Raw genomic sequence first — 17,903 nt, forward strand, 5'->3', positions numbered from 1 at the left:
AATTCCTGGCTTAAAAGCAGAAGGATATAATAAATTTTTGACATAATCTTTATTGGGCTAAGGCCTTGGGGGCCAAAATATCTCCCCTTTATACAAAGTTTGTTTCACCTTCCCTGAAGATGCTTCTAACCAAACTGGGTCAAAATCCTGTCAATGCAACAACTGAAGAAAGATTTTGAAAATTGCTTGATATATCTCACTTGTATGAGGTCCCGTATTTGCCATACATAACCTTTTAGAACCCACCCCTCGTTCCTCAGGGAACCAAAAACTCCCAAGAATGGTGAATTCGTGTCACCTTCCAAAAGAATGCTTATAATTGAATTTGGATATAATCCTATCTTCCAACAGAAGAAGCATTTCAAAGAGTTTGCTATATATACTCGCTCTCGCCATTATTTTCGCGTAATTATTTCCCCTTTCCATAGCAATGATTTTAACATTAAAACAGACAAACTCATTTCTCCAGAAGTAGAAGGATTTTAACCCATTAGGCCCCATCCCTCAGATCCCAGGGGTTTTAGACGCTCAATTTATACCAAATTGATTTTTCCTTCACTAAATGATATTTCTAACCAAAGTTGAATAAAATTCTGTCATTTCTATAGAAGAAGAAGGGATTTAGTAATGTGTGTACCAGGGTATATCCCCTATTTGGTTATAGCCCACTTGGCACATATTCTCGGTATTGTGTGTCATCTAGTTGTTAACTTGTTTGCTGATATTTAGACAACAGGTATCTTGATGGGGTGCTATAAACTCCCCCTTAGGCCAAATTAATGGCATGACCTACATTCAAGGTAGGAACCAAGTATGCCTGTATAAAAAGAAGATATGAACGTAATTTCACTGTCGGTGTCTGATCGTCCGTCCAACGTAAAATTTCATTTGTTGGAGATCTCTCTGTTCGCCTACCAAACTTGTTAGGAATAATCAGAGACGTATATAACACGTGTTATATATGTCTCTGGAATAATCAACATTACATGATTGAAGAGTTACTTCCACTTGTTGATTTCATAATGATGCAAATGTTGTTCCAGTGCCGACAGATTTCAGAAATGGAACCAAAAGCAGTAATTAGGTCACTTCGTCCATATGAATGTGTGGTGTCATATTTACGCGGAATATACTGATGAAAATAAGAAAATTATGTCAGTGTACATAATTTAACGATGAATAATTTTTTACTTTCTTTCGTTTCCAAACCAAATCGAAAACGTTCTGGGTATCTGGAAGAATGGTTCTGACTTTGTATTTTATTTTCACGGCGACCGTGACAAAGTCACAAGTTAGAATATAACCCTTCGGACTGCTCAGAGAAGTCATTCTCTGGCAGTGGAAAATTACAATGACAAAGAGCGTCAGCATCAAAGAATGTTCGACATGCTATTTTTGTTGGTTTGAAATTTTACTGACAATTGCTACACTGTATATATTAATATGCACTGGTGATGACATAACCAGCATTACACAAACCTGTCACAATAGCCTTGCCATATGCAGTGGAAAGGAAGTGAGATATTTAATAAGATGACCAGTCTTTTTATTGTTTACCACGTATAAAATTTCAATGCACTACATTTTCGAGTTTTTTATATTGATAAAAGTAGGTAAAAATACTATTGGAAACTGTCGAATAAAGATATTATTACAGTCGGGCTTTCGTGATTTTACAAGCTTAAATGACCGACAGTTAACCAAGTTTTTTTCCAAATGTGTACATTCGAGCCAGCTGGTGAGTTAAAAACTTACACACGGTCATAGTGACACGACAACTAAAATTGTTACACACTTTTCCAGTGGCAAAACAACAAAAAATGATACACACTGTTCCAGTGACAAGACAACAAAAAATGATACACACTGTTCCAGTGACAAGACAACAAAAATGATACACACTGTTCCAGTGACAAGACAACAAAAATGATAAACACTGCTCCAGTGACAAGACAACAAAAAATGATACACACTGTTCCAGTGACAAGACAACAAAAAATGATACACACTGTTCCAGTGACAAGACAACAAAAAATGATACACACTGTTCCAGTGACAAGACAACAAAAAATGATACACACTGTTCCAGTGACAAGACAACAAAAAATGATACACACTGTTCCAGTGACAAGACAACAAAAATGATACACACTGTTCCAGTGACAAGACAACAAAAATGATAAACACTGCTCCAGTGACAAGACAACAAAAAATGATACACACAGTGACAAGACAACAAAAAATGATACACACTGTTCCAGTGACAAGACAACAAAAAATGATACACACTGTTCCAGTGACAAGACAACAAAAAATGATACACACTGTTCCAGTGACAAGACAACAAAAAATGATACACACTGTTCCAGTGACAAGACAACAAAAATGATACACACTGTTCCAGTGACAAGACAACAAAAATGATACACACTGCTCCAGTGACAAGACAACAAAAATGAAAACACTGCTCCAGTGACAAGACAACAAAAAATGATACACACTGTTCCAGTGACAAGACAACAAAAAATGATACACACTGTTCCAGTGACAAGACAACAAAAAATGATACACACTGTTCCAGTGACAAGACAACAAAAAATGATACACACTGTTCCAGTGACAAGACAACAAAAAATGATACACACTGTTCCAGTGACAAGACAACAAAAATGATACACACTGTTCCAGTGACAAGACAACAAAAATGATAAACACTGCTCCAGTGACAAGACAACAAAAATGATACACACTGCTCCAGTGACAAGACAACAAAAATGATACACACTGTTCCAGTGACAAGACAACAAAAATGATACACACTGCTCCAGTGACAAGACAACAAAAAATGATGAACACTGTTCCAGTGACAAGACAACAAAAAATGATACACACTGTTCCAGTGACAAGACAACAAAAAATGATACACACTGTTCCAGTGACAAGACAACAAAAATGATACACACTGTTCCAGTGACAAGACAACAAAAATGATACACACTGTTCCAGTGACAAGACAACAAAAAATGATACACACTGTTCCAGTGACAAGACAACAAAAATGATACACACTGTTCCAGTGACAAGACAACAAAAATGATAAACACTGCTCCAGTGACAAGACAACAAAAAATGATACACACTGTTCCAGTGACAAGACAACAAAAAATGATACACACTGTTCCAGTGACAAGACAACAAAAAATGATACACACTGTTCCAGTGACAAGACAACAAAACAAAAACTGGTTAATTTTTGTTTGGGTTTAAATGAATACAAGTCAGTTTAGAAGCAGAATGATGTAACATTTTCACTTAATTCAACTTATGAGATTTAATGTAGATTTATCTGAGTATTGCAATGTGTAGTTTTTATGTCGCAAAAATCGATTTTGTGTATAAGCTATGACGTAATTTTTTTATTCGATAGGGGAGGTAACTCAATTGAATTGACACCAATGCAAGGGAGATAACACTGAATTCACCAAGATGGCTGCCACCAGTTCTAAATAGAAGTTTAAACAGCTGAACGGACCGGCTCTTCAGAATATAACGTCTTCATGCAGTTTTTAATTAGGCATTAGGATGAGGTAAAGTTTTCAATAATTTTGATTCTCACAGAAAACTATAACATGATAAATAAATTTACATGGAATAACAATAACTGGAGTGTGTCGAGCCTTGTTATTAACAGGGACGTATATGTCAGTCATATACGTCCCTGTTATTAACTACAAAAGCTTTTACATGTATAAAGTTATACTGCTATTGTATTACCATACTCTGTATATCGGTATATTAATTCGTACATAAAACGTTGGACTCCAGTACTATGCCAGGACTGATCAATGGCGATCATGACTGGAACACGTACAACGGTTAAAGATTAAAATGACCGTTAGACGATTTTTGTTATCGGGCTGGTGCCTTTGTTCTGGGGCGTATGCAAGTGTAGGTGAACAAAAGAAAACAAAGCTATACTAATACTTCAAGTTTCTGAATCCACCCGACACACGTACATTTTCATGGCATATGCATTCATATATATAATGCACAGTACCTTGCATTTGGTGGTAAAAAATGGGAGCAGAGAGCAATGGTCAATCCTGATTACAAAATTGATAACGTAATGTTGCTCATCATTAGTAAAAAAAAAAAAAAAACTTCTAAAACTGTTGGTAACCTATTCTCTAATGTCACTTAACAACATGTACAGTACAGTTTATTGGAATACTACATCATGATGAATTGATGCATCATGGGATATATTTTTAATATTGAGACAGATGATGTACTGAAACTCCACTGAAAAATCCTCAGAAATATGTCACATTGATGTGCTAAGTACAGTTAAGTGATGAAGTACTTTTAAAAGATAACTAAAGCTAACAGATTTATGTTGTAATGCCCTGTCAGTTACAAGACTATTCATGTATTCATCCTCTCATTCTTGAGTTACACCAGTCCAGAGAACTGATAAGTACTTAAACTGCAAAATGCTACAAAATGTAGCTTAGAAATGGGTATTATTTATAATGCTTTCAGTATTTAGAAAAAAAATCATACTTGATATTGTTGCACAAGTTAAAGTAGCAAGTGAAGCTTGAGTGGCCCTGCATGCAGAGACCAGTTGTAAAGCAAACCCTATACATAACATATGTGTTAAGAAAAGTGTGCAAATTTCACACAAAATATCGGCCATGAAGTTGTTGTACAGAAGTGGTATTCCCAGTAATTTTATGCCTGCTCCACATGGCTTTCCATAATTCATATCATTTATTAGATATCAATTAAAAAGGCCTGTCATAATCCTATTCCCCCTGTATGAATGATTGGATTTTGATCAAATTTTCTGAAGCATCTCTGACTGAAGTAGAATAATTTTTTTGTAAGAAGTTGGTTTTGGCCCCCCTGAGTTAGGAGAACCATGACCAAAAACGGGAAATAGAGCAAATGAAAAAAATTCCGATGAAGGGAAATCAACAGTGGGTCTTGGCCCTTTTGGCAGGGACGGGCAGGGTCCAATAGGGGAAATAGAGAAATTTCTTTAAAATCTTTCTTCTGTAGGAATGCTTGGATTTTGATCAGGTAAATTGATATCTTAAATATAGATCAATCACCTATCTATGTGGCTATTATTTTCAGTGTAAACATTTGAATAATGGGTGAATGATGCATACCATTTAGGCATCTTGTTTATTTTAAAAAACCTTAAATGTTTTAAGAGTCTTGTGATATAAATTGAATACTTATGTTATTTGTTCTCTGTTAATTGTTTTTTAATTTCAAATTTTCAGCAATACTGATCATTGGATTTTTGATGATCATGGAAATCTTCAACATTTTGATGAAGAACACTGTTCAGCTGATAGAGCCACGCCAAACAATATACAGAAAAAAATCCATGATATCAGCAATTTGGAATGTGGCTTTCATTGCTTCAATTTACAGATAAAAGGAAGCATAGGGAAAATGCATAGTGAAGTGGTCACATGTAAGGATTCTAAAATTCCCACAATGTTCAAAGAGTGTCTTGGTGTTTTGAGTGTAAGACCAATCAAAAGATCACAAAAGAAAAAAGGATCTACAAATTCTGTGGTGGCCATTGAAAAGTTTTCGAACATGTGTATGGACAGTACTGCAACTGATGACTTGATGAGCAAAGATAAAAATACTAAGACAGACTGTTTGAAAACATCTGTAACTACATCAGCTGTAAATGGATGTAACAACGTTTGCAGGTCTGACAAAGTGGACAATGTTTTGCAAATGTCTGAAATTGACTCTTTCAACAATGAAGTTTCCTCATCTTCTGATTTTCACCAAGGTAATTCACCTTTTAATTTCAATATCAATGAACCAAACAGCCTTAATTCTCATGACATGGTTGATGAATCTTATCAGCACATTGAAAGGATAGAAGACACACCATCGAATTGCGAGAGTTCAACTGTATCACCTGCACAGCCATTACTGGCAAATGAAGACTCCCTTATAAGATATTTGGCAGATGTATCATGGGTAGATTTAAAGGAAAGTAACACACAGTCAATGTCAGTAGGATTAGAGACAAAATGTGCAGTTAAGTATACAGAAAATTTGCTACATTCAAAGACTCAGTCAAAGGCAAAAATGAAAAGGAAGAACACATGTGACTCTATGAACTTAAAGAATGGTAAAAACAAGGCAAAGAAAAAAACAGTGAAGATGACTGGCATTGGATCGCCATCAAAATCAAAAAGTGCAGAGGAATGTACAGTAAGTTTGTTACGTCTGAAAACCCAATCAAAAGTAAGAACAAAAAGGAAGAAAACTTGTGACTTTGTGAACTTGAAGCAATGCAAAAGCAAGGCACCTAAGACGACAGTCGGAAAGAAAACAGGCATTGGTTCTTTATCTAGGTCCAAGAGTGCAGAGAAGTATAACATAAGTTTATTATGTCCACAGACTCGCTTGAAGGTGCCACGAGCAACAGAAAGAACAGAGACAGACATTGGTTCTGTTGACTCTCTGAACATGAAGCAATGTGGAAACAAGACACCACGGGCAATAGAAAGAACAGAGACAGATTTAAGTTCTGTTGACTCTCTGATCATGAAGCAATGTGTAAACGAGACACCACGGGCAACAGAAAGAACAGAGACAGACATTGGTTCTGTTGACTCTCTGAACATGAAGCAATGTGTAAACAAGACACCACAGGCAACAGAAAGAACAGAGACAGATTTAAGTTCTGTTGACTCTATCAACTTGAATCAATGTGTAAACGAGACACCATGGACAACGGTTGGAACTGAGACAGACGTTGGCTCTGTTGACTCTGTGAACTTGATGCAATGTGAAAACAAAATACCGAAAGGATCACACAATTTTCCTATGGACACATGCTTAAATAATTCCACATGCTTGTCTCGTAATCAGTCTAAATCAGTCCTACTTCCATATGAAACATCATTCCTACTTCCAGATGGAACTGCAATCAAAACTGAGCCGTCTAATGATGCTGAATATTCTTCTAGAGATCCTGGTAGTCAAGTCAGAATCAAAACTGAGCCTGAAAACAATGCAGAATTTTCTTCAACTTTGTTTGGAAAAACAGACTGGATAAAATCTGAACCATTAGATGATGTTGTATATAATTCTACAGAAGATAAATGTATAAGCCACTCAACCTATTCATCTAAATCATCTAGTTCTGGTCTAGAATCAATAAACTGGTCTCCAATAGCAGATGACTTGATGACAGGAAGGAATAGGAAACGTAAACACACCTCTGAGACACCAGAAGGTAGATCTTTGTCTAAAGAAATAATTTCTCTTGAAAAATCAGATTCACAACCATTACAACAGTCGCAAGAGGAGATTGAGTCCATGTCATCAGCATTTTCCTTGCAACAGAAAGATTCCCTTATCCCTTTTAAAATTGCATCTGTGTTCTCGCTTACATCACATGATCACAACATGTCAATGCAAGATATTGCCAACACTCATGAAAAAGATGAGGTATGTAAGAATATCAAATTTTCCAAAAAATCAGTATCAGAAACTCATTCTGATATCTTAAATGATAAGAATCTAGATGCAATTAAATTGCCAGATGAAATGAAGGCAGACCCATGTCTCCTTTCTCCTTGTCGTGTTGTGTTAGAAAAAAAACCATTGAAAAATGGCAGAATGGAAGGCTCAAAATGTACAAAAAGTTGCAGACATAGGTTCCTGTCAAGACAAAGGACTCCTTGTAGTGCACAGGTGAAAAATTGCAGAAAAGCTAGTATAAAGGAAGAAACTTCCAACCTGGAACCCAAAATTTATGCAAAAACTGGATCAGACAGTGTGGGTTTGAATTCTCTTGGCAGTCAGTCTGCTTCCACCACCTTAGTTAGAGAACACACTGCACATTCAGATATTCAGACCAATGTATCACCTTTGGTAGTTCCATGTGAATTACCTCCACAGACACTAAAGCAGCCTCCTAGGGCCAAGAGGTACTACACGATCAAAGTCCAAGGCAAAAATGTACGAATACCTTTGGTAGGATTGGATGGTTTGCCTACTGTTCGCTACATTCAATCTCTTAATAGACCAATGACTTTCCCAGGTATGCAATTGCCCATGGTGTCAACTGCAACAAAGAAACCGCCAGAACGAAACACTAAACTGTCATATCTTTCAGAGCTGAAAAAATATGTTGTTGTTAAGACGATGGAAGTTCGCAGGGACTTGATGTATAGTATAGCAGCAAAATCATATGGCACGTTTACGCGATCCAGTTCAAAATAAACCAGTTGCTTGGAGAAGAAAAGGAAAAAACAATATATGTCACTTGTAAAAATTCCACGAAAATTTACACTTCTCATTGCAATTCTAGTGCATAATAATGTGTTTATTTGTGAGCTAATATAAATAATGCATTGGCATAGAAATAAATTAAAAACTGCCTTTATTATGTTAGGCCATAAACTATACACATTGTATAGACAGTTTGGTGTTGCTACCATTTTATTTTAAGTGATATAAAAAAGATCAACATATATCTTTGGTTAGCTCTGTAAACTGTTTTCTAAAACAAAATCCAATTTAATCAGATCTCTCATTTCACTTTGTGTTCTATACATGTTGTTACCTTATACAAAAATGACATATTATGGTTTTAATTAGATTAAATGACATCATGCCCTAACAGTATTGTTTGCTTATCAAGAACACGAGTAGCTCACACTCAGTATGAACAGTGGCGTGCCAATAATATATGCTTGTATGCCTAAGCATACGCTCGAAACAGCGATTATTGTTAACAAAAATTATTTTGTCATTTTTTCATTTATGTTAATTAAAATGTGTTGGTGTAAATGGTAAAAAATATTCGTGATTAACTGAAATCTGACAGCTTCAGCCTCCCCCTCCCTCTTGGACCCGTTCTTGAAAGCATACACTTCTAAAAGAATTTGCTATGCCACTGAGAAGTAATTCAGCAGCTAGTAAATGGATGAATGACTTTGTGATGCGATCTTTTCAGTAGTTTTTTTGGGAGGGACGGGTTTCGGGAAATTAATTGTACTTACTACAGGATCCTTTGTCATTGCATAGGTTGAAAAATGTTTGTATGCCCCATTTTCAAAATAATAATAATTCTTTGGCTCTTTCAGACTTCCAGTCAACAAGCCATATTGGGAATAGTCCATTTAGTTAACTGTAGAATGCTTTTTTCTATAATATCAACACATTCAATGAGAGCATTGGCAGTTTTTAACACGTGTTTTATTGATGATGCTAGTCAATCTGTAAGGACTTTGGAAGGTTACTTTAAACTCTGTTTTGTGCTGTATGACTGCCATGTGATCCTTAATACAGTGTGAAAATTGGAAATGCTCCTGTAAATACATCGGGTGATTTTAAAAGATAACACTGTGATAAGTAATAGTGAAACTTCCCATGTTACAGGATGCATAAAACACACGATGGGATTTTATTAAATGAAATAATAGATTTATTTCATGATATCTTAAGTTGTACGTTTTTATCTGTATATTTTCCTTCCATTAAACTCTTGTGTTTTGACAAAGTGCCTAAAAGTGTTAATGAATGTTGTTGTCAGTGAGGCATTTAAGGTTATTGTATTGTGATAATACTTTCCTGGTTTATACTGTATACCACAGACTGCCACATGGCTTAGAAATGTACCAGAAGTATGATGGAAATGCATCTTTATATATTAAAAAAAAAATGTGTAAGCACACAGATATCGCTAGTTTCTTTTTATTGATGTTAAAGAAATATGTACATTTCTTATATTCCATTATCTTTGCTAGTAAATATCTCAGTACCAAGGGACAATACTCTTGTAATCCAGACCACAAGTAAATGTTGCCCGTCTCCTTTTATCCCACAAGACTAGTCATGGTTAATCTGAAGTTTTGTTTCGATTGATATTTGTCACCGTCAAAATATAATATAAAAATGGTATAATTCCGACACAGTGTTTAAACATCACTAGAATTTTGTTGACATAATACATCAGTATTTTGAAATGTCTTAAATGTTAATGTGTAGTGTGTGGTGTTGTTGAATATTAAATGGGCCTTCCCGAATGGTTTGAAGTCGTTTTTAATTCCTTAGTTCCTGAGGTTTGCTTAACCTCTATACAGGAGTTAATTCCTTGAGTCGTGGCATGGTCAAGAATTTATGGTGGTACTCGTACTTGACATTGCTTTTTTGGTCATCTGACCCAAAGGGTCAAGATGACCTATAGCCATCGTGCTTCGTCCGTCGCCGTCCGTAAACTTTTCATTTAAACAACTTCTTCTCAAATACTAGAAGGTCTAGGGGGCTAATACTTGGCACAGAGGATACTGGCATGGAGCTCTACCAAGTTTGTTCAAATGAATGACCTTGACCCACTTTAAAGGTCACAGGGGTCAAATATGTTAAAATCTTTAAACAACTTCTTCTCATTAACCAAAAGGCTCAGAGTGTAGATATTGGGCCTGTGACATGCGGGGATGAAGTGCTTCTAAGTTGTTCAAGTGAATGACCTTGACCCACGTTCAAGGTCACAGGGGCCAAATATGTTAAAATCTTTAAACGACTTCTCAATAACCAAAAGGCTCAGATTGCTGATATTGTGTCTGTGGCATGCTGGGATGAAGGGCTATCAAGTTTGTTCAAATGAATGACCTTGAACAACTTTCAAGGTCACAGGGGTCAAATATGTTAAAATCTTTAAATAACTTCTCAAATACTAGAAGGCCTAGGGGGCTAATACTTGGCCCATAGCATGCTGGCATGGAGCCCTACAAAGTTTGTTCAAATGAATGACCTTGGCCCACTTTCAAGGTCACAGGGGTCAAATATGTTAAAATATACAAAGGACTTCATCTCAATAAGCAAAAGTCTGTGAGTGCCGATATTGGGTCTGTAGCATGCTGGGAGGAAAGGCTACCAAGTTTATTCAAATGAATGACCTCAACCCACTTTCTAGGTTTGGCTTGCTTTTTGTCCGATGACCGTTAAGGCCCATGGGCCTCTTGTTTGTTATCAGGTACATGAAAGTTACGAAATTTATTGAATTAAAAGACTAGTTCATTTCGCCATCACGATTTCAACACTTTTCTATCAATTTTGACTTTTTGCAGTCGCCCCCTGTTTTAAAATTTAAGCTCTTGGAATTGTTGATGAGTCCTTGCAGGACGAAATAGCAGTAGGAAACAGTCTGATTCTTGTTTTTGGTCTGCTGGTTCTTAATTCTACACTTACAATCATTAAGACTATCAGTTGACTAGGTTAGAAGCAATATTGATAATATACTCGATAATAACATATCTGTATGATTTGAATGTGAATCAAACACCAAAGATATATACATTACAATGAATTGCTGGATAGCGTGTTAAACAAAAAGCTGGGTATTGTTCTTTATAATCATGGTTATGAAAGTTAGTAGAAAAATCAACGGTATTTCGTCATAGACCAAATTAGAACATTTTTATTGGTAATTATTTTTTTTACATAAATCAAGGTCATCCGGTCAAGTATTAAATGAAGATTTGCTGAATGATAACGATATGAAGCAATATTACGAGTTAAAAAGGTTTTAACAACTTTGTGCTTTCCGTTTTACAGAAACACTTTTCAGAGAACACGAGAAAAACAACTTAATCTTCTGCTATTTCTGTATGAAAGTTTTTTTTATTATACTGTAAAACCCAAAAATAAGACGGGTTTTAGAAGTAATCAAATGCAGGTTTATATATGTAGGAAACTACAGGCTTATTTTCAGTATAGGTATTTTTAGGTCGGCTTATTTTCGAGGTTTAAGGGTTCTTTGTTATCTATAATTCTAAGCAGCAGTGGAGCACTTAATAAGATTGTACAAAAGATACTTAAGTGAATGACACGTTTGAATACAAATTTAGAAATGGATACAGTAGAGCCAGATAATTAGTTAAGCTTGTATAATGCAGCCGTTTCGTCCCTTGAGGGCTCGTCAATAATGCTAAGGGCACAAAGTTTGAAACGTAGGAGGAGACTGAGGAAAATTTTAAGCGTAAACAAGTTTATAAAATCTAGATAGGAAAGTGCACTTGTTCCATTATAAAAATATAGTAATTTTCATGTATATTATAATTTCAGACGAACGTTAAGCACACGTGTATATGAAATTTTGTGGATTTTTTTACTGGTGTACAGTTTGTGATTTTATTCAATCATCCCTTTCAAAGGAAATGGTAGCCATCAGACCTTCATACATCGTTTTCGACCATAAGGGCAGAACATTTTATTGTTGTTGTTGTTTTTTAATGATATAATTTTCTTGTTCAAAATCAAATTAAATTTCTCATTAAAAAATTTATCGAAACCTGAGGCTTTTCGCTATTAATATATATCCTTTAAAATTCTAATTAAATGATTGTTCTAGTACACTTCAACATCCATCATTATTACGGTATAATCTGGTTTTTAACATGCTAAGCTGTAAAATGTTTTTTTTCATTATTGTGAGATGTTACATAAAGAAATGTTACATATTTACAAAATGTGCCATGCATACCTCTAGATTCGGCGACAACATTAGTTCTAGTTACGAATTCGAACCAAGTCACAAGGGATGAAACTATGTCACACTTTCATCGTGTGAGTAGCAGTTTATTGATCTTGTAATTTAGAACAAAGTCAATTCTTCTAGATCAGCCGATACCTTAATATAAACAATGAAAATGAACAATTTGTGACACGTTTGATTTTACGATAGTTATATCTCTATTTACTTTGAATATCTTATGTATGATAATATGAAATGCTGACCCTGCATTAGTTTAATCCGAACCGAGACATCTTCTCAAACATAAGGATTATCATCAATATTTTCAATGGTAATGCATACTGATGTGGTCCGTTGTTGTACACTTTTGGAACGTGACATTACTTACTTGAATTGACAAAGATTTAAATTGCGGCTTTCGTCGAAGCAGAAATAGAAGACGATTACTCTTCCTGATCACCCGGTCTTATTCTCCATGTACTTTTTCATGAATCTTCATGTAAATCTTTTTTGGTTCATATTTTGCCATAGTTTTAATGAATTAGAGTTTGGATTATGATTATGTTGACCTGTTGGTATTTTCAACGGTCTTTACATCATCATTGAGCACCTCCGATTTAAGTCAGTCATTACTATATTGCCCCAGAGCAGAGAACTTAATCCTCCTTACCAACCCACAGTCATCGTTGTCAGTTACCTCCAAAGAATGCTAATCAGATTACAAAAAAAGAAAAATATGGTTTAATCTAGATGCCTGAATTTCTGTCTCTGTATTCGGTTCAGTATCGCATAGATATGTTCGTCAACATGTTGACTGATACCTTCATATGTGTCGAGTTCATCGCCTGCTGGTTAATCCTCTGCTGAGATGGTTTATACTACAGGTATGTCAGTGTATGTGGTTCGGCAACTGACCGACAAAATCATAATACAGTTTTTCAAAAGATGCGGGTTGACAAAAATTCTGGGGAAATTTTATGGTCGCCATAGTGGTCTCATGGGGAAATATCATACCTCTGTGTGACTATTTATTTACAAGGCTGATGTCATCGACGATGTAGCAGATGTCTTTCCGTTCCGAAACACACGGTTTTTATTCTCCTTGTAGTTTTGCAGGAGTCTTCGTGTAAATCTTTCTTTTGTTCATATTTTGCCATAGTTTGACGGAATTTTAGTTTGGATAATGATAAAGTTGACATGTTGGTATTTTCTTTTAGTACTTAAATCATTTATTGAAATTCATGACTACATTTAATATTTGGCTAATTCGGTTTCTGGAAGGTTTTAGCAGTACAATAGAAAATGGCGTTAAATAAAAGACAATTGTTACAAAATTTGAGACTGTTGATTAGAAAAAAATATTCATTAATATAGATGCATTATATACATCAGTTACGTCTTTCCGATAAATGGTATAAACTGATTTACAGTCAGATATATCTTCAGCATATATATTTAGGACACGACAGCCAGGAATTGTTGTACGTATCTGAGACACGTTATATATAGATATTTACTATGTAATATATGTCTGGTGTGCATCCTGTTTGTATTGTAATGTTATTTGTATGGTTTACCTAAGGATCTTAGTAGGTGCGGTCAGCAGTATGATATTACTCTGTATAAAGATTGTTCGTCAATTCATAACTTATTGCCGAAGCCTAGATTCAGATGAAAAACTCCCATCCTTTTATCCCACGGACATGATAATTAACACTTGTTTTGTACATCCGTTTGTATCTTTTTCTTCCAATCACAATTGTGCATTGTAAAAAACCTATTGGGACAAATGTTTAGTATTGCACCAAGATCAAATTGGTGTTTTCATTTTGTGCTGCACTCTTAATATCATTAGTCAATATATACTACAGGAGTATCAACCCCGCCTGTGGCAAAAAAACACTACAACACAGAAGAGCACATCAACGTTAATTAATGCTTTTACGTTTTCTGTTGTTAATTTACGTACGTCTGCCAATTTTATTCTCATTGTTCAATGTTCTTGTTTTCAGGTCATCCTCTGACCCATACAGCTGTACTTCTATTTTCAAAATCAATCACTAAAAAACATCTTCATTCCTCATTTCTATTCAGTACGGATGTGATCCTATTTTGATATAATGAAACAACTTATTCCGGATTAATTTTATCAATCTTTTAGTAAAAGAATCAATGGTGTTTATTCTTCTTGTCCCATTAAATAATTATGGAAGTATAGTTATTGAAATGTTGAGAATTTCTCTAAAGCCTTGACGTAGACAAATTTTATAGTGTAACTGAGATGCTATTCAAAAAGCAAACCTTGGATAACAATCGATATAAACAATTTAATGGCAGACGCATTGTGGCACAAATGGATTGTTCGCTTCGGAAATGTCTGTCAAGCTTGAACACCACATTAACGTTAAATCAATTTTTCGGAAAGCGTCACCAAAACATGTTTGATATACATCATTTCATGTCAGGCGTTGTACTTCATAGCTTGATTATTTTTGTTGTTGACAGTTTAAAATTATATTATCCAGATACAAAAATATAGATTTTTGTCGAGTATTTTCCATAGGAATAAGCTAATGAAACTAGATCACTAGGCGTTCTGACAGTAATGGAAATCGCGATTATAGAATATGTCTTACACGATACACTCTTTGTGTAGGCTTCAGCGCCATACACACTCAAGTATAGAAGTATATACAGCTTCATACCCCGGTAGATTATAAAGCTGATGGTTTAAGAGACGAATCTGGTGGAAATGTAGCGACGAAATACACTTTATGTCCAGATTACAGATTCGTTTATTCTATCAAGTTTATTAGTGATTTCAGATTTCCCATGGGAACGGATCCCTCCCACAGCAATGTGGTAGATCTTTAGTCAGCTAGAATTGTCTCCAGACTGCATTTGTTTGATATGTTTTAAACACCTTTGCCATAAAAGCTTGGTAATATTCATTACAAACTGTACATCACAAGTGAATATACTTAGTTGTAATAAAACAATGACTAAACTTTTAAGTTTACTGTAAACGACAATGGTGTATATTATTCAGTACAACCATAGCAATGTTATTTATATATCAAACTATAGAACGCAATGGGAATAAATGAGACATATGAGCGAAATGAAAAGTCTTTTATGAAAACATTTCTTATTTATTTAAATATTAACTAACATGTAGAAACACAGCGATATTTTTATCAAGTGTTAGAGGTTGAATATGTCTCATCCCTTAGACTGAATGCGTTTATCGTCAAACTCCACATCATGGTTTGAGAGACATTATTGCTAATGTTGTTTGTATACAGCCAGGAGAGGAAGAAGAGACATGGTTACTATAAACTTGTATACATATGATATAGTCAGTAAGAGTAACCTATGTACTATTATTACCACAAAGATATTTATTTTCACTGGATGTTCAAAACATTGAGAACAATGAACTTTAATTTCGTCATGTTAAGTTGATAGTTACATTGTGAGAGGTTTTCACGCGTACAGCTGTTCTTGTAGATAATTCTCCACCAAAATATACTTAACACATTTAGAAGTAAAGGTTAGTGTATCTTACCTATTACCTCAGCAACTGGAATATACTACCGTCATCTAAGCAAAATCGCAATTCAAACTAAAAACCTACCGAAGAATGTCAAAACAGACACACGTTTACACGATAGCCCTTTACAAGAACATAAGACTCGGTGTTCTGGAAATGTAAACATTCTTTTTGCTTCCTAGGCTTTAAAAGTTAGGTCCTTAGCGTCACGGACGAAACCTAGAAGGATAAACAGCTGTGTGATGTAGTTTTATTCATTGTTTGGCTCTGCTGTACCTCTCTCTAAATTATGGAAATGTGCTATTCACTTGTGTGTCTTTTGTCCAACGACGACACCTGCCATGTTATTGAAGGTCAATTCATCTAGTCACATTCCAGAAATGGAACTGAAATAATGACAATAAAATCAACAAACATTCTTACACACCTAGCTTCATATTTCACAGGGATATAGACTATTTGTGGGAATGAGCTGTAAGTTTGACTTCTAACACGAAATCGTGATATTGGGAACAACCGTCATTATATCGAATTAAATGTGACGTGTAAACACCACAGATCGAGAAGGAGGTTTGTTACTATCAGGGAGAGTGCATCGTCCCTTGTTGGTTGCAGTGTAAGAATGGTACAAACTTATTTTGATAATCTTTAAGGTTCCCTTCTCAATTCTCAATAGTTTTTGTATTATTAAGTTTCCTTTCCCAGTTCCGACTAATATTGGCATTCCTTAGTTTCAGTTCTCTATTCCATTAATTTTGATATTCTTTAGTTTCGTTCTCAATTCTCATTAATTTTGGTATTCTGAAGTTTCCCTTCTCCATTTTCACTTATTTTGAGATTCTTTAGTAACTTTCTCAATTCCTACTGATGTTTGGTGTTCCTCAGTTTGCCTTTTCAATTCCTATTATTTCAATACAAACAAATCTATGAAACACCTTTATTCAGTGTTCAGCTTTATTCTTTCCTGAATTAATTTGAACAATGTTAAACATGCTCAGTCCATTTGTATGATCCTTTCAGATCTCTGGATGGTACGTTAGTCCTGAAGGTTTGTCTTAACTCTGCATGTCATGTCTCAATTAACGTAGAAAAATACAAATCCTATCTTTATGAATGATAAACGAAAAAGTGAATGAAGAGTAAAACGCCATGAGTAATTATTCCGAGTGTAATCGATCGACAGCAATTACAATGTCAGATTTCACTTTCTATGCAACGCGTCAAAGAGTTCCTGAAGGAAATTATTGGAGACAAATTCGAATTGAAAACTTACGAACCAGCGGATTTAGACAGTATCCCGTGCCAATTGTTGCCTTGATGAGATAAATATTTATTCGCCTTTGGTATAGTATATCTTGTCTTATGATACACCTAGGACGATAAATGTAAATACACGTGGATTTAATTGTAAAGAAGTGAATGCTACCTTTAAATAGAAATCAAGAATTGGATGTAGTATAATCAGATATTGAATGAAACTGCATCATGCAGCTGTTTACTCCCTCCAGGAATCCTACATTTCACCAAGAAAGCGTGTAAATGGATCAGTGTAACTAGAAAATATAAAGTTGTAAATTGAGAGGATATCGGTTTTGGCCCTGCCCTGAAGATAAAATTTTCGATTTGGTATTATGTTCTTTTGCAGTGACAATTACAATATATCTCATACTGATTTCAAACGTTAAATAAACAGACAATAGTTTCATCGTAATAGGAGGGTAAAATCCATGCCTATTAAGCTGTAATTCGAGGGACATTCAAACTATATTTTGTTCAAGAGCTGTAATGTTCAACATCTATCCAAGGGTTTTATGA

General features: G+C 35.0%; 1 protein-coding gene across 1 annotated transcript; it reads left to right on the forward strand.

The window, feature by feature from the left end:
* The first annotated feature begins 3,500 nt into the window (after nucleotides 1-3,500).
* LOC132547971 (uncharacterized) lies at nucleotides 3,501-10,089 on the forward strand. Its single transcript, XM_060211786.1, has 2 exons — nucleotides 3,501-3,587; nucleotides 5,295-10,089. The coding sequence occupies exons 1-2, from the start codon at nucleotides 3,583-3,585 to the stop codon at nucleotides 8,275-8,277; spliced, it is 2,988 nt and encodes a 995-aa protein (XP_060067769.1). The 5' UTR covers nucleotides 3,501-3,582; the 3' UTR covers nucleotides 8,278-10,089.
* Nucleotides 10,090-17,903: the final 7,814 nt, after the last annotated feature.

Source organism: Ylistrum balloti, unplaced genomic scaffold (genome assembly GCF_031769215.1).
Source record: "Ylistrum balloti isolate Yb309-2 unplaced genomic scaffold, AGI_CSIRO_Ybal_v1 Utg369992, whole genome shotgun sequence".
Taxonomy (NCBI): Eukaryota; Metazoa; Mollusca; class Bivalvia; order Pectinida; family Pectinidae; genus Ylistrum; species Ylistrum balloti.